Here is a 20,946-nt window from a genome sequence, read left to right on the forward strand (position 1 = left end):
CCTGCTCTACATTCCTGACTGAAATCATGTGTCACTGCTGACGAAAAAGACAGCTGACCTGGCCAAAAAAGAGCATCTTCACTACACTGACTATTGTTGGAAGTGCTTGGAGATGGAGAGGGAGAGGATTTTAAGTGCAGGGGGCCTGGATTGAGAACCCCTGAGCAAATTCAACCATTCATCACTGGAAATGTTGTTACACGGTTTAACCGTTGGGTGGCAGTATATGCTCAGCTATGCCCTAGTGACGTTGGAGTGAATGACGTTAACGCGTAGTTGGCTGTGTGAACTTCGGTCTTCTTTTCCATAAATCAACTACTAGTGGTGAACACAAGACTCTCCCCGAGTTACACACGGACACAGTGGTTTTTAAAAGGATCACACAGGACAATGCACTGAGTAATAAGTCACCACTCTCTCTTATCACTAGGTAGGCTCGTTGACTGGTTCCCCGAGGAAAAAAAGAAAATCTCTCCCTCTACATGTTGACCAAAACACAGCGGACAATCATTGAGTTACTACGCATTAGTTTATTTCTCCAGCTCGAATCGTCTTATAATACATGTGCACCTATTTATACACTTTTATTATCTTAAAACATTTTAATTAAACGTGATACAAATGTACATAATTGTATTGATAAGAAAATACTGACATTTCCAGTACAAATCTATACCCTAGAATTTATCTGGCAAGCAAAAAAAAATATCATTGCTCATTATTTAAAAAAAGAAAATGAAACAAAAAAAAAACTTTTAAAAGCCCCTTTTAGTGTATCCTGATACAATAAAATCTCTTACAGAAATAAAAGAATTCACAGTATGGAAAACAGCATAAGTATTCATATGTCTACATACCTAAAGGATGTTTGCAATTTTGCCTAATTGCTTTTAAAACCAACCAAATTGAGTTCAGTATTGATAGAAGGGTTGATTATTGTATCATGTATGAGTATGTGTGTATATATACACTTGCTGAAATAATGACAAATACATTTCTCAGTGGTTACAAAATAAATACATTTGCTGTGGTGATGATCCCCGGGTTTTGTGCAGTGGTTAGAATATTTTTAAAAATAAATTAAAAACATCTTCCTTATAAATCCATTCATTATGTCATTCGTGCGTTGAGTATATTTAATGCACAACAATTTACCGGGGCCCCATGAAGCCCTCTGTGCTACTTAGCACACAAAGAGCCAATAGAGTGGGTCCTTTATGTGCTCTTTTCAGTGAATCTATATGGTACCTTATCCTATCAATCAGATGCATTATCATTCTAATCGTGTACGTCTGCAGGTTAGGCTACATGTAAAGTACGGAGTCGCTGGAAAAAAAAAAAAAAAAAAAAAAAGAGTGACGGCTGTACACTGGCTCCTTTGAATACATGAGTGGTCTATCCAGTCCACTCCAGTCCAGTCCAGTGCATCAATGGGTCACAGTTACACATCGGAGTTTCTTTTTTAGCGACCACTGTCTAACGCTACATTCAAGGCAGAGTGTCAATGAGATTCGTCACAATCGATTGGCTAGGGGCATCAGCGTTGAAAAGGATACAGAATGAAAACCTTCTCTTCTAAGTCCCAAGGTGTGTTTATGTTCAGCTGAGGTTGAGCGTAAATTAAACACTATTGCTTTGGATATTCTTCATAGTTTAACAATTTCCCTCTATGAGATATAAAATCAGATGAACTGAGACAAGGCGTTTGTATGAGAGCAGCATTCAAACCTTCTGGAATGTACGGGTCAAATAAGGTTTGACACTTGAGTCGTTTTGCACAAAAAAAAAAGAAGAAAGGGGGGGGGGGGGGGGGGGGGAGCATCCCAAGTAGTGCTAGCAAAATCAGTTTCCCCTCAAATCCATCAAGAGGTAGCACGTCTGCTTGAAAAACTAACTACAGAGGACGTGTGTGAATGTAAGAGTGTGTTTACTTAAGATGGGAAGGGAAGTCTTGACTCATAGACTGGCAGGGAGTGTAGGCATTTGGTACACGCCCTGCACACGTGGACACTAGTGAAACTGAGGACTGCACAAGGCCCAGTCACGTTTGGTTGGGTCTCGGTTTCATAAGGAGCCTGTAACCCGTGTTGACTGGAGTTGTCACACCACTCTCCACCTCTGTATCTGTGCCCGTCCTACCCACTCGGCTTACATAACATTAGTTATTATGTGCATGGCGTCACGCTCCAGGTCACAAATAAGCTCCCTCATGCAAGACACTTGACTGAGCCCAAGTAAAAGATATGCAGCCCAGTGCAAGAAATGGTGGTCATGACAAATAGGGTTCCATTTCTGGAGGGGGTCGCGTAAGGGGTTGAAATTCTGGGTGCTAATTCTGTGAGCGAGGTGTCTAGAGTCTAGACCTTCTGAAATATGAGTTCATTCATGATGAATGAAATGAGGTGACGCCTCACCCAGGCACTCCAGTTAGAAGCTCATAACCCCCGTCATTAGCCTCGGTAAAAAAAAAGAAATACAAGTAAAACACTCTTCATACGTGAATGTATGTGTACACTTCAGAGTGTCAGTGTAGGCTATTTACTGTAGGGATGCAAACAAAAAGGGAATGAGGTGATTGTGAAAATCTTAAAAAAAGGAAAAGGAGGGTGGGGATAAATGACAAATACACACTTGAGGACACACAAACTCAGTTAAAGCAGGGAAATAGCTCTAGGGAGGGGACAGGTGACAGATACAACTGTAGGTAGAGGATACGTATTTCCTATGGGATCCATATTGAAACCGGAAGTGGGTATTTTACTCTGTTTGACCGGCTAATACCATTACCTTTACTTTTTCGTTGAGAAATTGTGTCGATCGCCTGACTTTTTTTTTTTTCTGCAAGGTTATACGGCTCAATACTCAACTGACTTGTTACCGAACTTTTACGAAGTCATACGACTAAACACACAAGTGATTGGCTGTTCAGGTCAGATGACAAGTTTTAACCAACCAGAGACCGTAGTAAAGTTCCAACTTCCGGTTTCAATACGGATCCCATAGGAAATACGTATCCTCTACCTACAACAACCACGTATTGATGATTTCAAAAACCAACCTAACAAAGAGGGGAAGTGGAGTACCTTCAGGTCAGCAATGCCTACTTATGTCATTCTCACTAAACTCCCATAAGGACAAAAGGTTATTCACACAAACAACAATAACATAACAAAAGAAAAAACATACACTTGCTGATTTGAAAGAGAAAATAAGTGTACAATCTCCAGTAAAACATTTTTCATTAGTGTTAGGGTAAGTGACTAGCCATGCTATGAATGGTCACGGAGTCGCGCACGAGGGATGGAACTGAAGGACCAGCGTTGTTTGCTTTCCTCTTTCCCCTCCTAGCTGTACAGCTTCACCACAGACCCTGCTCTTTGTCGGTTACTATGGTAACACATACGTTGGGAGCCACAAACTGATTTCTTTTCATGATGCATCCATTTCTCAGATGGCTTCTAGAGAAGCAGGGGCTCGTCTGATAGGCTGACAGCAGATTGTCGTGAAGTCGTTGTGCCCAGAAGATGTGTCCTTTCCTCTGCTGTTTGATATGCAGGGGGTGGGGATCCTGCAGACAAGTGCACTCACGCCATTCTCTCTTTCTTTCTCTCTCCGTTATCCATCATTGTACCCTAAGTGCAGAGGGAGCCCTTCTGCTGCCCCCTAGTGGAAGAACCGTAGTGGACTGTCTAACTCCACATAAATACACTAAACACAAGTGCTAGTACCAGTAGGCTTCATCATCAGTGCTATGGCACACATTACAAGTATTGATGTGTTGGTAAGTATTTGTATTTGTGTTGTGTGTGTGTGTGTGTGTGTATGAGCAGTAAAGTTTCGGTGAGCACGTATGGATTACTGAGTTAAGAAGGTAAAAGAGTGGGTCCCTGTGTCATGTGCAGTCAGCACAATTAAACCATCAATTAATGCAGAGTCTGCAGAGCAGAGAGCATTTTCTAGTAGAATGAACAGAGAGCAATTTCTGTTTACACATGAATATGAATGCTTGTGTGTGTGGTACAGGTTTGTATGAATCTGTGGGCATGTGTGTGTGTTTACAGTGTGATGACTGTGCCGTCCTCCTCTAGGCTCCTCCTGTCCAGGCCTCTGTCCGTCGTGCTCAGGGACCCGGCGCTGGCGCTGCCGGACATGGCGCCGTTGGGCGGCCGCAGGTTGAGGTGCGGCTCATACCGGGGCAGCGAGGGCATGCTGCTGCTGGCCGCGGCCCCCGCCGCCACCATAGCGATGGGCCTGGCCTCACCGCCGGCCTCGATCACCAGGTCCTCATCGTCCTCATCGCTCTCCATCTCCTCGGACCGGAAGTTCTGGATGATGTGCGTGGGCGCCATGGCGGTGGCGCCGGGGGCCGAGTAGCCGTAGAAGCTGGCGCCGCTGTCCGTGGAGCGGCCCGAGCTGCCGGACGTGACTCCGCCGCTGCCGCTGCCGCTGTTGTTGCTGTGGCGGACCACGTTGTTGCGCTGGTTGGCCGGCTTGACCGTCACAATCAGGTTATGGCTGTTGGCGATCATCATGTCCGTCACCTGGTCCAGTGATTTCCCGGCCACCTCGATGCCGTTGACCTCCAGCACCTCGTCGTTGACGGCCAGCAGGCCCGTGCTCTCGGCCAGCCCGCCGGGCACCATGCGGGAGATGAAGATCCCCGGCACCTTCTCCAGTCCCTGCGGCGTGACGCGCACACTGGAGCCGTCGCGGATGTAGAAGCCCAGCGGCTTCTCCTGGCCGTGCTTGTAGAGGCGCACGCGCCGATGCGTCTCGGGCAGGATGTCCACGTCGATGATGGACGAGACGGGCCGGAAGTCGCGTGGCAGGCTGATGATGATGGGCGGCTTCTTCCGGTTGGCCTCGGGCCGCAGGAGCACTGCGGCCAGCACCGCCGGCGTCTTCTTACGGGTCAGGGAGTTTGTGCCAAACGCTGCATAATCTGCCTCCTCTGCAGACAGGAAGAAAGACAGAGAGAGAGGAAGGCAGGAAGGAGGAGAGCGAGTGTGCGAGATAGATAAATGGGGAGAGGAGAGAGAAGAGAGATGTGGTTAGACAGTTAGTTGTTGAATAATTGTTTTCTATACTTGCTCCAGCAGCATGGGGCTCTGGACTGGTGCTCTGGACTGGGGTGGAACACTCAGGAGATTCCCTCAGCTGAGAGCCAGTGACTCATGGGCTGCCATTGTTTCACTCTCCTAATTTCATGTGCAATCTTCTGTCCAGCTGGGTGTGGAGTCTCTCTATCTCTATCTCTCTTTCTTTCTTTCTTTCTTTCTTTCTTTCTTTCTTTCTTTCTTTTTCTTTCGTTCTCTCTCTCTCTCTCCAGGCCTGTACAAATTCCTTTTGGGGTCACTCATGGGGCTGAGCTGCCAGCAACACCTAAACTCTCACCCAAGAGGAAATCATGCTCAGGATCAAAGGTCTGCTGAGTGAGAGAGAGAGAGAGAAAGAAAGAGAGAAAGAGCGCTCACTGGGAGATAATGGTTAACCTGAGCATAATAATGATTAACATTCCCCAAGGTAATGCACCTCTACCCCAGTCTAAACGCCCCAATCCACCCTGAGGGCTCCTACACACAGTAGACCCTCATGCACAGAACTACACCGCATACATTTACAGCACCAGTGATAATCAGGATGTCCAGCCCAAGAAATCATTTTACCGTTTAATAGCATTATTTGTTCTTGCAAAAAGAATTAACCTTATTATCCTGACAGACAGTAAACACACTCTTCAATGTATTCTTGAATAGAGAGACCCAGACACAAAGTGATGCAAGCCAAACAAAGTGTTACAGGTGAGTGGTGGTCACCTGTAGTAAGTTGGAAGGTGTAAGGTGAACTAGGCATTACAGCGAGTGTTTATTGTATAGTCTGGACCAGTCCTCCAGAGTGAGCTGTTTACAGGCCTGTCACTAGGCAATGACATGCGGCAGGCAGCATCAATCAGATCAAGCATCAGAATTCCAGCGCTGAAGACTGTGGAAGCATCTGGACTCATAAATACCCCCACCTCAATCAGGCACACACTCATGTGCCCTTGGTATCTCTCATTCTTTCTGACTCTCACACTCCCCCTCTCTCTCTTTCTCACGCACACATACACACGCACACAGTTGCCACTCAAACACCTCAGCATGTACATACGCATGCATGCATGCACGCATGCGCACACGCACACACACTCCCAAACCCAAACACAAAAGATCAATTGTGCTTGTAGAGCAGCAGTCTTCTTTGATTCCCATGAGATGAAGGGGATCTGCATGAACCTGCACTTAGCTGAGCACACACTGGATCCCTCAACCAGCCTGGATGGGCACCAGGTCAACACAAGTGTAGAAATACAAAAAGATACAAAAGGACTCTACTCTCTAATGACTGAGGGACATCTACCTCAAACCAACTAGAAGATGTGTCCCTCAGGCATGAGGGACACATGCTGTTAACTTGTCTATATGAACAAGCAGTTTATTTGAGTAAATTCAATTATTTCAACAGAGTATGCTACTGTTCAGAATGATCCAGTTTTCAGGGATCGAATTATGTTAAATGGTGTTTGAGGTCTTTTGGGGGTCCTTCCAAACATCTCATATTTCTGTAGATTTATGAGAGAAACTACTTAAACCTGCAGAACTGCAGACACTTTCACAAGCCATAACTGTACAGCGCACACGCACATACATGCCTCTGAAATGTTGATTTGCATGGAGCAGATCCGATACACCAGTGTGGATGTTTCCACATCTCTTCCCACATTCTTCCCTCCTCTCAGGCAGTCTCTTGTTCACTCACTCATTCTCAACCTCTCTCTATCGTGCTATTCCTCCCTCTCTCCTTCTCCCATCTCCCTCGCTCCTCTTCTCCCCCCTCCCTCTCCTATATCAAAGGCAGAGAGTCTAACAATGGAGATCCAGTTGATGTCAATGGGGGTGGGTGGTTGTAGAGTCCCGGAGGGCCACTTATACAGCCTTCATATAGACAGCCACTTCCTCTCTGAGGGAAAGACTGTGGGACATACACGCTAGCATCCCAATGTGCACATCCAGACACGCACACAGGCATACATGGACTCTCATCATACACTGTGTAGGGTAGAACCTGTACACATGCAAGTGAGCGTGTTTACACAACCAGAGTTCATTCAGGTTTATGGTGCCGTTTGGCATACCTACAACGTGGCACACAAAGTCACACACACTCTCTGAAAGTACCTTAATGACACACTGGTATGCATGAAACTGATATCTGCCACTCTCACCATAGAAACTGATCCAGTCATCATATCTAATTACGAAAACACAAAACCCACAGGCATGCATTCCAATTCAACACAAACACACCCAGATGCATATTAATCATTAACTGGAACACACACACACTTCCACCATCATGCTTACATACATAGTAAACATTAACCCATCATAGTCATACTCCCACGATCACTCACTGAACCCTACTTACACACCCACATGCATTGTTTTAGCTGAAGTGGATAAAGACAAGCCCTGAGTAAGCACTACAGTGGGCCTTGATTAACATTGAGAAGCCCAGTGTAGTAAAACACGCTCGCTGACGTACTTAAATGCTCAAAACAGGCACCAGTCACTCCAGATCAAACCCATCGTATTCTATTTTTATAAAAAAAACATTTCAACCTTTGCTATTCCATTCTATTTAAAGAAATCAGATATTTTCAGACTTTGTCGTACATAGGATATGGAAAAAGACTTCCCACGTTGCAGGTGTTCAAATGCAAGCGAGTTGCTGACTCTGAACTTCCTGAGACCAACACAGCATGATTTGACATGTGGCAAAGAGCACAGCCACAGGGCAATGTTCCCAGACTCTTCCCCGACATCGCTGTGCACAGGCTCCTCAGCTTCTTTTCACCAAAGGTCACATTACATTTCCTCAATGACCCTGTATTAGGACTCAGTGATCAGTATCAATAACAGCCTCCTAAACGCATGCTTATGTGGAGCTAAATGTGCCTCAGAAGCTGTCAGAGTTAACAAGTGGGTTGTGTTTGGTTAAAAGTTACAAGTGATCAATAAATCAATAATAAGATCCCAATGGATACACTTCTAATGATGAAACTGCAAATGATAATGAAGACACTGATAAATTACCTACATTTAAGACTGTGATGTTATGGGTTGGTAGTTGGTAGATGAGTAGCCTAGTACTAAGGAATCTCTGTACGGTTTGTCTAACGTTTTATCAGAAAACATCAGTCATGAATCAGAGCATAAAAAGAAAAAGATATTGAACATTTATTTTTCTCTTCAGAATCATGACAAATACTTTGTGGACAGCTTATTTGGAGTAATTTGAATTCACTAACACATCGCAAGTAGACACACTGCACCCCCATAAGTTAGTATCTTCAGTCTAGATAGTTCTATAGACAAACACATTGCGTATCATAAGCAAATATGAAATACAAATTCCATCAAAGCAATGTATGTAACTGTAAATGCAACGCTGATTTCATGCGCAATTCTTTTTAATACCCTTAATAGTATGAGCCCACAGTTACCATTAGTGAATGGCTCCTGTATATTTGAAGCTAAACAGGCATTTGTTTCGGTAAAACGTCTTGCATAACCACTGCATGGGCAACAAGAGATCCCATCTCTCAGTCAGATGACAGCTGACTGGAACACATCAGGCCCGGATCCCAGCCGGATCCCAGCCGGATCCCAGCCGGAGTCGTTCCAGAAGGTTCCGCCATCGGAGAGGTCACAGCAGGGATAGCCGAACACTAACAGAAGCTCCCTTGCCTCCTTTCACCAAACCTAACATGATACTCCACTGTCTGCCTAATTAGCCACTGTTGGGCAAAGGCAGGGAAGAGGGAGGGGAGTAGAAGGGGAAGAGAACTGGAGGAGCCCAACCAGGTAAATATGACACCGACTTTACTCAGGTAACACAACCACTGACCCACATAGGGTCACGCAAGCTGGCAGCCAGGCTGGCCTTCCTTGCGGTTTCATTGAGGTATTGAGATCTGGGTTCATAGTTAGTCTGTTCTCTGTCATACCAGAGATACAATCTTAAGGGATATTAGAGGGCCTAACTGGTGTAACTTTCAGATCAAATCATGGAGAGAAACATACAGTAACTGGGTGGAGGTTTTCCTTGAAATATACATTTAGGTTTTGGGTCGGAATTCAATTATTTTCTATTCCAGAAAATACCAATAGACATGTTTTTAGCCATATCCTCAAGGGTACAAGCAGTGCAGACTGCCTACAGACAACCATACATAGATCTCTCAAGACATACATCTCTCAAGACAACCATACATACATACATCAAGACAACCATACATACATCCCTCAAGACATACATCTCAAGACAACCATACATACATCCCTCAAGACAACCATACATACATCCCTCAAGACATACATCTCAAGACAACCATACATACATCTCTCAAGACATACATCTCAAGACAACCATACATACACCTCTCAAGACAACCATACATACACCTCTCAAGACAACCATACATACATCTCAAGACAACCATACATACACCTCTCAAGACAACCATACATATATCTCTCAAGACAACCATACATATATCTCTCAAGACAACCATACATATATCTCTCAAGACAACCATACATATATCTCTCAAGACAACCATACATATATCTCTCAAGACAACCATACATATATCTCTCAAGACAACCATACATATATCTCTCAAGCACAGTTTTCTTTGTCTTATGAAGTGTCAGAAAGCCCTACTGATAAGTGGATTTTAAATTCAAGCCATGAAGTATACATGTATTTCTCCATATGAATACATGTTTTCACTTGAAAAAAATGCTAACAGGTTTCCTATGATGCAGATGAAAACATAGAAAGCAAGTGTGAGAAAGGCAGACAGAGAACATATTGAATCCTGTTCAGCTTGACTTCTACTCCATGTGTCTGTATATAAACTGCTAGGAGTGTGGCACAGTCTTGCTCCTTGTCTGCTGGTGTGGACAGCTGCCACATGGTGCGCTGCGTACCACGCTGTTCCAGTTACCAAGCGATAAGGGGGGGGGGGGGGGGGGGGGGAAGACAGAAGAGAGAGAGGGATGGAGGGGTGAGGAAAAAGGGAAAAACTCAATAGGGATAAAATTCCTGAAGTGTTGCTATTCTGGGCTCCACGTGCATACCTCTGCAGCACTGCTGAGATAAAGGAGCCGTCCACTGATAGAGCAGGGGGAGAGCTGGGCTGGCTGAGGAGAGACTGAGGAGAAGAGGAAAATAGGACATTTGGCTAACAGCAATACAAATGGTCCCTCATTACAAAGTAAAGATGCCAATGACTGGGGGGTGGGAGACTAGCTGTAGCCTCAGAGTGCAGAACAAGAGGAGGAGGAAGAGGAGGAGGACCTTTGGAGGACTCGTGGCAGTGGGACTCTCAGTCAGGGCAGTCCCAGGTGGGAACAGTGTGAACAGACCAGAACTTACAGATTCATACACCATGCAGTTGCAATACATGTAACATTTTTACTGCGTAAAGATCAAGTGTGTGTGTGTGTGAGAGAGAGAGAGAGGCAGTATAAGAGACAGTGTGTGTGCATGACGGAGAGAGTGAGAGAGCAACAGTGCGTAAGTGAGTGAGAGTGTGTGTGTGTAAGTGACTTTTGTTCCTTCTGTCTTCTGTCACCAGGGCTGCCGTATACATACATCACCATCATCCCTTTTCTTGCTTACAATGCTTGTTTCTCTCTCTCTCTCCCTCCCTCCCTCTCTCCCTCCCTCCCCCTCCCCCTCATCTTTATTCTCTCTCTGTCACAGTGGGCGACGGATCTGGGCTGCTTGGCCTCTCCCTGCCGTCCAGGAGCAGCTCCTGCCTCTGGGCCAAGCCTGACAGAGCAAGCTCCTTCCTCCAGCCGACAGCTCGCAGCTTCATCAAAGTGATGGGCGAGGGACAGGTGGAGGAGGGTGACGGAGAGGAGGAGGTTTGGGCACGGTCTGGGCTCAACCCTAGCTGGGAGACCCTGTCGCTCAGGCGTCTCAGTAGAGACTTGGCTGGGGACAGGGGACTGATGCTGCTGCTCTTGTTCCTGACCTCACTTCTCTGCCTGTCCTGTAGCCAGCACTCAGCCTCAGGCTCTGCAAAGACAAAATGGCCTGCTGAGGAGACACACATACACACACACACAGAGGATTTATTCAAGGTGATCCGAATACCTTGCCAAAGTCTACTTCCACAAAATAATTTTTTGGTATTTCTTCTCCTTTCCCTGGTGTCACCTCACCACTACCCACTCAGCCAACTCTGATGACGGGAGATGACAGCACCACCTGTACATCTCAGATGTTTCAGGGCGCTCTCAGTAGCTAGCCCCTAGCCAAGGGTGTGCTGGGAAGCCAGAGAAAGGCACCGATAACAGAGATTATGTGCCATAGAAACAGCCACAGCAGTCAAGCACAAGTGCATGAAAACTATGTGAATAATCCCTTCACTTCAGAGCCCATGATAAGCATACAGCCAGAACAGCTACAAGGCTGGGACTCTCAGTGTGGACTTTGTCACTTTCTGAACAATGTAATCTATATGGAGAGGGTTTACACTATGACTGACACTGACAACAGTGTAGGAAACTCACTGAAAAAGAAAAGTCACTAATGGATTTATTTTCAGTTTTGTTGTTCTCTAATAACAACAGGCATCGCCATTTCTCTGAGTGTCAACGCCAGTGAACTGAACAGACAAAGATCAAAGCTTCAGAACAAAACCTTTTCTCCCATAAATAGACAGAAATAGTTCTTAGTAAATTGGCACGCACTTTCTTTCTCCAACTTCAGCCAAATATAAATCCAACTCTTGCCCCGTCTCTCTCCATCCCCCATCATTACTTTCCTTTGTCTTTCTTTCTTTCCCCTCTCTCTCTCTCTGCATCCCCCCGTTACTGGTTAATTCCTTTCACTCTTGTGTATGGGCTGCTGTCCTTTCTAATCTACCCAGTAGTAGTGATCAGAGTCTGGCCACATTCCACACAGCGTTACCCCCTCACTCACACTCACACACACACACACACACACACACACACACACACACACACCTCGTTCTCCTTGGTCCCTTCCCCCCATCCAGAGGCCTTGCTTTCACTGCTTCTGCACTGAATTCCTGACTCAATCCTCCCTCCCTCCCCAACTCCCTCAAACTCTTCCTCACTTCCATCATCATCTCTCACTGTCTCTCTTCCTTGTGACTGTCTCTTACACTCTGCCCATCCCATTATCTCCTCTGGCGCTTCTCTGACCTACCCACTATCTCTTCCAAAATACTAAACACACACACACACACACACACACACACACACACACACACACACACTCTCTCGCTCTCTCTCTCTGGCGATGTCACTGGAATTCTAAATAAATCCCGAGCCACCCCTCCCTGGACTGAAACTATGGGCAGGTGCAGCGATGTGAAAGCACAGGTACCAGCAGGCCTCCACCCAGCTTTGGGTCATAACGTCATTCTCTCTGATACGGGAAACTAAACAGACTCCCACTTTAGAAAGGGGAGGAGCGCCGTTCTGATAGGAACTGTTTACATGGCTGCACTCTCCGTGGCAACTCTCCACTCATCCGCCCGGGCACACCCTGGCAACCCTGCCCTTGGCCTTTAGGACACTAGTTAGGGGCCCTCTGTCCTGGCCAAATGAGCCAACAGAAGAGGACTGACACCAACACAGCCACCAGCTGCAATGTTACCAATGTTATGTAAGCCTTATGCCTGAATGGTGATTGTATATTGCTTGCCAACCCTTTGTCTTCATGAACCAATTGTGACTAAAATCCTTCGTTCTAAAAGAAGAACTTCTTCTCATTAAAGGTCGTGCAGTTGATGGTTCCTGAAGAGCACTCGTGCCTTCAACAACATTACAACACATCAGCTGTGCTCAGCAGTGTTGCAATGTAGGGCAAAAAAATGAACACAAAGTTGACACACACATCTCCCCAAACTATCCAAAAGTCTCCCTTTCTCAGTAACTTCCTCTGGAAAACCAGATAATCTAAAACCAAAATGAATGTTGCCATTAATGGAACAGCCATCACTGAGTCAAATGACTGAATTATCAAAATAAAAATCACAAGAGGATGTGTGTCTTCATTCTTTATTTTAGAGCTTGATAAGGGGAGCATGTCTGCCAGTGAGACTGACCCTGGTCAGCAGTGAACTGCTGGATTCCACCAGGCTCAGCAGAATCACTGCGGAGGCTTGACTGAGTGACTGAGTGACTGAGTGACTGAGTGACTGAGTGACTGAGTGACTGAGTGACTGAGTGACTGAGTGACTGAGTGGGTGAGTGGGGAGCCCAGAATAATAGTCTGAATGACTGAATAATAAGCCAACTCTTCAGGGCGGTGATGAACTAAAAACAAGCCTGTGTAATTAAGGCAAACAGTGCAGGGAGGAATGACGCAGTAATCAGGGCGGCAAGACATGGAAAGATCCAGAACAGGATGTGTGCAGTCATAAAAACACTAACACACACTCATCATGAGACAGCAAAGACTGGGGCACGCGCCCCGCCTACACCTTGAGCAAATGAATATCAATGCACTACTGACTGCTTGACACTGTACTCTGTATGTATGTGTGTGTAAGTGTGTGTGTGCGTGTGTGTATTAGTGTAGGTGTGTGTTTGTGTACGCGTATTTATTAATACAGGAGGAATTTGACGGAGTGTGTTTGAGTGTGCATGAAAATCAATTTGTGTATGTTGGTGCACGTGTGAGATAATGGGTACTAATTTCACTGAAGGGCAATACACAAAGCAACATGCAAAGTCTGTCGCGGATCTAAAGCGATCGTGTGGCGTGTGGGAGCATTGCGCTGACCCACCATGGTATTAAATTAGCTTTAGTTCATGCATGGTAGACTTTGCCTGTTGTTCTGTTCATGCCAGTTGCCCGTCCAATGAAATGAGGGCCTAATGTGTGTAATGAGTTTTGTTTCTAAACATGCAGACATGGGCATTTGTGTATTTATGCATTTGTCACAGCATGCCTGTGTATGAGTGAGTGTGTGTGTGTGTGTGTGTGTGTTTTTTAAGTGTGTGCATGTGCTTTTGTGTGTGTGTGTGTGTGTGTGTGTGTGTGTGTGCACGTGTGTGTATGTGTGTGTGTGTGCGTGCGTGCGTGCACATCGGTATGTCATCTGGCATCCAGCTCCCATCACCTCTAAAGAATCCCCAGTCATTAAATCCCACTGAGCACGGGTCTCTTCATGGCTCCCATGGCAACAGGTAAACAAGCACGGGACAAGTGGCACTGGAGTCAACTAAAACAGAGTGAGGAAGAAGGACAGTTGAATGAGAGAGAGAGAGAGAGAGAGAGAGAGAGAGACAGAGTGAGAGTGTGTGTGTTGCTGAAAAGCTTCGAATGGCTTTGTGAAAGTGTATCATTTGGATGCTGCACCAACTGAAAAAAGAAACAGCCAAGAGCCTGCCACTTCAATATGCAAAACAGCTTCCAAGTTCCACTGAATGGTACCCACACTCTCTCTCTCTCTCACACACACACACACCACACACACACACACACACACACACACACACACACACACACACACACACACACACACACACACACAAAAGCAGAGAGACGACAAACAAGGATGCTTTCATGCCTGCAACCATATCCTCCTACACGCATACATTAAAACACCCCCCCTCCCCCCCATACACACACACACTCCAATGAAACATTTAGTCTTACACATACAAATGCAGACACAAAGAATGGTTTCTTCTAACCAAAAAAATACTGCATTTATTCAGATACTGCATGACAACTGAAATACAAAGAAAAACACAAAGCACCATGACCACAAACCCTCACAGTACCAAGCCGCCTCCCAAACATCCGCATTACAGAGACCTTAAGACTGCACTGTCATTCTCCTCCCAAGTATTGTCAGAGTGAAAAATGCATTGATACAACAACCACCTCCCAGGACCAAAAAACATTGAATCATGAAAGCAGGAGAGGGAGAAAGAGAGAGTGACAGGCATGGTGAGAGACAGAAAGAGAGAGAAATGTCAAATAGAGGAGTGAAGAGGGACTCATTGTGTATCTGTGGGCGACTGCAAGAATAGACCAGAGGCGAGAGCACTCAAAACAGAGGCAATAAGCTCCTTCACCTGGCCCGCTCTGGAGACCTGAGGCTCTGAGCATCAGAGCCTGCACCTAGACAGCCAAAGCCACAGGCTAAGACAAGGTAACCGAGTGAGAGTCCCAGTCACAAGAGCAGGGCAGGGCAGGGCAGGGCAGGGCACTGGGTCAGACAGACAAGGGGATGAGATGGGGGTGAGGCCTGGGGAGATTAAGAGGTGACCCCCCCCTGCTGGGGCTTTCATCCTCAGCCCTCCCCAGTCATTATGTAGGCCTATGGGGGCCATCCACCACGACTCCACCACAAAACACAGGGGCAAGAAAACACCTTCATTGATGGGGATGAACAATGTTTATACATAGGCTGAAGCTGCTAGCTAAACACTGCTATCGGACTAATCTAATTATCATTTAAGATGGTGATAATTAACATGCTTAGGCTATACAAATTTTAACATCATCTAATCTGAGGTCTTAAAATCAACTCCCACAAACCTCAATGTATCACTAGCATGTGGTAGGCTACAGACCCACAAACCTCAATGTATCACTAGCATGTGGTAGGCTACAGACCCACAAACCTCAATGTATCACTAGCATGTGGTAGGCTACAGACCCACAAACCTCAATGTATCACTAGCATGTGGTAGGCTACAGACCCACAAACCTCAATGTATCACTACCATGTGGTAGGCTACAGACCCACAAACCTCAATGTATCACTAGCATGTGGTAGGCTACAGACCCACAAACCTCAATGTATCACTAGCATGTGGTAGGCTACAGACCCACAAACCTCAATGTATCACTACCATGTGGTAGGCTACAGACCCAAATTAGAGGAGACACCAACATAACCAATCAAGGAGGCTATGGGTGAGTGACCAAAAAGAGCCTACAAGAACCCCTTCCATGAACTCAACTGTCGACAATCCCCTGCATTGTTAGAAAGAGGAGGGGTGGAAGCCTCTGTGTGTGTGTGTGTGTGTGTGTGCGCGTGTGTGTGCGCGTGTGTGTGTGTCACACACCCATCGCAGCGGCAGGGCACAGCGGGACGTTAGCGTCTACCGTGTAATTGAAACACAGGCCCAAACGGCGTTACACTGTGACCCCTCTAATCCCCTTCTGACAAAGTGGCTTAGCATCTATAGGTCATATGGTACACAGAGACAGCTTAGAACCGGGCGCCTCACAACCATGTCTGCTCAGTGGGGCCCAAACAAGTGCAAAAACACTAACTAAGGTTAGGTCTGAAGGACTAAATACACCAGACGTGCATCAGGGTCTCTTTAAAGAAAAAAAGAAAACCATCATAGACATCAACATTGAGAAGATTTCCGTGAGCCAATTTCTGACACACAAACAGGGCAAGGAAAAGATCAAAATATCTACAGAGCAAAAACATTTGCAGACATCAATATCTGTTTTTACCAAAAAAGAGACAAACAGACCCAAACTGGAGCTAAAAATAGCTAAAAATTTCACCACCGAAAAAGACAAATGGTGTGCTGAACAGTACTGCTACAGCACAGATTAAAAAGCGCTAAGACTCAAGTTTGCATTAATTCACTACAAGTTAAAATCTGAATTGACTTAATCCTGAGCATAGACAAGGGAGGCTTACCACCTAGTACCCTAGTACCCCTTTACACTTTGTTCTGATAAATCACTTGTGGGGTCTGGACCTCGGACATCCGCTGCACATTCTAACCTATTAAGACAGTCAACACAATGTCTCCAACCAGGTGCTCCATATCTTGTAGGGTGGGGGGGTGCCAAATGTAGCAGAGGAGAATGTAGTGGGGTTTCAGATGACTTCATTTCATGCCAACTGTAGGTCAGAACACCATCTCTACAAGCTGCTCCCTGAGCACGGCTGACATATTTAGACCACTTTCCTATCTAATGGCACCTAAACTGGTGCAAAGAACGATCTGTCCAATAAAAATACTGGATAGCAAGCAGGCCGCTTGCCAACTAGAGCAAAAACCATGGAGTTACCATCCAAGGCAGCATTTTTTAAACTAATTTAAAAAAGCTCTATGCAACGCAAATTACAGGTGTCTTCATCATTTCAATGACACTGATACAAATAACTAGAGCTCGTCTTCTTTGTATGTCCAAAACAACAAAATATCCCAAATTCATCTGCATGGAGAAACGTTTGGTGCCTGATTGGCAATTCTCAAGCACTCTGTTCACATGGCCCCAGCGCTTACCTTTCCTCTGCAGGAAGAGGCGGAGCAGGGGTGCTGCCGTGGAGATGGCCTTGTGGTAGTTGTCATCGTTGTTGATGGGGAGGAGGTCTCCCTGCATGTCTGCGTAGCCCACCAGCAGGTCCACGTTGGGAATGCGGTGAACATGCTGAAGGAGCCCGTAGAACTCATCAAACTTGCCAGGCTTGGACCGGTCCAGAGAAAAGCGCCGGAACTCTGCTCCAAACTATACAGGTAAATACAGAATATAAACAAACAAACAAACTGTCTATGTATTTACCATTATCGAAAAACTGTCAAAATATAACGCTATAGTATATGCCACAGACACATATCACCAGGCACACTTACAAGATTGACTTCACAAAAATCTGTAGCCACAGAAGTCAGGCACAACAATCCCACAAATACTTTGCAGTATTTCATATCAAGGCTAAACCACAATGCCCAACAGCAATGGAATATAGACAAGTTACTATAAGACTCATAAGAGTGCCGCTGATGTGCTCTTGTTCCTTCAGTGCACAGCATGTCAGGGCAATGAGCACAGTGGGAAGTGGGAAAAAGACATCTAAATTGGGCTGCTGGGGCTGTGGTGGGAGGGTTTGCGGGTCATTGGTCAAGGGCTTCTTCCCATTAAACATACAATGGGCACAGAGAGATGGTTGGCGGGGACTGGTTGGCTGGAGGGAACAGTGGTCTCGGCGCTGACAAAGCTCTTTGAAATAGTCAGACAGAAACAACTGGTAGGCTTATTGACATATAAATAAAGGTCTGAAGATGGCATACAGTTCCTCCCACAAACTGCGTCGCCTGGGAAAAACTTGCATCAAACACAGCAAAAAGTGTGATTATGGACAATTTGCTGCTAGCAGTAAGGCTAGAATAATGGAGCAAAACTAGTTGTCTGACTAAAAAAAAAAAAGAGAGAGAGAGAGAGAGACTCACCACAAACAAGGGGCTAATTGTGCCCATCAAGAGTGTAACCTTGACATCTCAATTACATGGTTAATACTTCATTTCACCCTTAATTTCAGGGTTACTCTCATATTTCAATGTCTAAAACGTTAAATACGTATCCAGTGCTTCAACTCTAGACTATTGCATTGTAATCGGTAGGTTAGTTTATATGGCATCTTTAATTGATCACATTATGGTGAAGGTAAAAGATAACTAACGGCCATGTCATACAATCGAGAAAGACATTAAACTTTAATGTGCCACGGGTGTTTCATGGCGCTTTGCAGTTAAAAACGACACTTTGTAGGCAGGTGAGCGAATTTCCTACGGGAGTTTGTGAGGCTCCGTGCTCTTCCTAAAGTGCGAAATGGCCAGAGTTCGGAGCAGAAAGACGGAAGAGGGCCAAATCACCTGAGCTGTGACACCTGCGCAGGCCATCTGCAGATGGCGAGGATATAACGTTATGTCTATTTGATTAACACCGCAAACGTATTCAAACTTACAAAGTTAATTAATTAGACAATTTCATGTTAAGGGTGTAATTTTTGCATTTGAGTTACATTTACACAATGTAATGTGCCACACGTAGCGTAATTTTCACTAACAGTTAACATAACACATCAGAACTATCGTCCTACCAAATGTTAGCTATTTAAATTTAGCAGGCTACCTGGTTAAGGTTATCTTGATAAACTAAACGTACTCTTTAGTGCTTATGCGCTTCCGGTAATTCTGGGAAAATCGTCAACTTAAAGACGTTGTAACACCCTGTCCTGAAAATTAGTTAAATAATAACTTTTAAACCAAGTTCTTGCCCCTGTCCGTAGAGGCAACTAACATTATGAGGCGATTCGCTATGACAGTGACAACACCTGGCAACTCCTCCGCTTCCCACAACAATCCCGATTTGACACTTGTTCTCGCGTTTACTTGCTCATCGCAGTGTAAGCTAGGCTAGCCAAGAAGTTAATCTAGCTAATAGAAGCTAACTATTCAACTCTAACGACCAGCACTGACGCAAAGCCAGATAGGAGGATAGTAAGATATGAACAATCAAACTACAGTAAACCCTGCTCAGCTTGCCCAAATTAAACATGTAACGTTAACACCGGCCACTTATAAGATCTCAACAAAGTAATGTCTCATATATAACGTTAGACAGACGCTCTAGTTATTGTGAAAAAGTAATTAACGTTAGAATACACACCTTGCTCTTCACCTCCACGGTGCTTAGAGTTCGGTTGCTCGGCACTCGGTGGTTTTTGTTCATCTTTCGCTAGCAGGACCCCGCCACAGCACACACTTGCCCTCCCGGGGGGCTCCCCTCATCCGCCTCGAACTCGTTGTTCCAACTGAAATTAGACTAATTCCAGGTCACCAACTATTTCCTGATACGACAACTCCTGTTCGCAGCTCGCCTGCTATTGTTGAGGGAACGGCGTCACCTGTCAAAAAATCTCTCCAAAACTCTACCCCCGTCCTCTTATCCACATAGTCGCCTCTCCGCGTACTACGATGGCTAACTACTTTACCCTGCCTATGACGCTATACGCACCCAGGAAACGGCTGTGGGCTACAGCCTCGTTTCCAATAAGCGCGTTCACGCCTGAGCCTAACGCGAGTTCCCGATTAGTCCTCTTGTCATGTATGCAGGCTGGACTAAAATCCTTATAGGTTGGTTAGTCTAAATGTTATTAGCCTAAGTTATGCATACATCATCCTTGTGATATATGTCTATCCTCAGAATTAAGAACGTGTCCTTATTGTAGATAAGTCCACTTTAGGGAAAATCCATCACTTAATTGGACCTGTAGTATATAATCACACTATTACCCTACAGAAAGACTATAAGAACTCAAATGCCCACTTTTATCTCTACAGGGAATAGTTTGTGCTGCTCAGGTGTTTTTACACATCTGCCTAAATCAGGTAAAACATAGTTATTTTACACCATACAATGTAGGTCTTCAATAGTTAATATGCAGAAAATATGGCAATGATTTTGACATAAAAATGAATGGGATAAAGTGGCATCTTCATTGTCAGAAGCAAATATGACACTTGGTGTTTTCTGATTTTATACTGAATGAATGACGCTTATAAAAATTAAATATCTAGGTAACCACATTAGCAACAACTTGAAAGACGGTGCTGCCAACAAGATGTTTCATACATTTCATGTGTAGACACGGTTAAAACATCACTATTTAAGCACTTTGAGCTGCATTCTTTTGCATGAAAGGTGCTATATAAATCAAGTTTATTATTACTTAGAGCCTTTTGCACCCCCTACAGCACATTTGTGGTGCACGTACAGTACAAAAAGCATGCAGGGGTTTGTGGCTTACAATGTTGCTATGGGGCAGCTACTGGGTGTTCAGAGATGCAATATTGCCAATAGTCAATTGTTTGTGTTACTTCACCCATCATGTGGTGCAGTAATCAGAACCCTAATGTTTAGATGAATGTGTTGACTGAATATAGAAATACAGAAAATGGATTAAACCCAGGCAAAGCAGCTCTCATTTTTGTCCAGCCTCTGGAGACACTGGTTGAAAAATCTACAGTATAAACGAATGTGGCCTAACCTATTGTGTGTATTTCCTTTCTATACATGTGT

At 45.1% G+C, this 20,946-nt stretch overlaps 1 protein-coding gene across 2 annotated transcripts; it reads right to left on the bottom strand.

Moving 5' to 3' along the window:
• Positions 1–510: 510 nt before the first annotated feature.
• On the bottom strand, positions 511–19,892 carry pard6b (par-6 partitioning defective 6 homolog beta (C. elegans)). Of its 2 annotated transcripts, none has more exons than XM_012820748.3 (3): positions 19,534–19,892; positions 17,370–17,592; positions 511–4,951 (listed from the first exon to the last, which is right to left on the bottom strand). In XM_012820748.3, exons 1-3 carry the CDS (start codon positions 19,594–19,596, stop codon positions 4,056–4,058), a joined length of 1,182 nt encoding a protein of 393 aa, XP_012676202.2. In that variant the 5' UTR covers positions 19,597–19,892; the 3' UTR covers positions 511–4,055. The 2 variants fall into 2 exon arrangements, with proteins under 2 accessions (XP_012676202.2, XP_031422604.1); XM_031566744.2 differs by lacking the exon at positions 19,534–19,892 and adding an exon at positions 17,718–19,508.
• Positions 19,893–20,946: the final 1,054 nt, after the last annotated feature.

Source organism: Clupea harengus, chromosome 4 (genome assembly GCF_900700415.2).
Source record: "Clupea harengus chromosome 4, Ch_v2.0.2, whole genome shotgun sequence".
Taxonomy (NCBI): Eukaryota; Metazoa; Chordata; class Actinopteri; order Clupeiformes; family Clupeidae; genus Clupea; species Clupea harengus.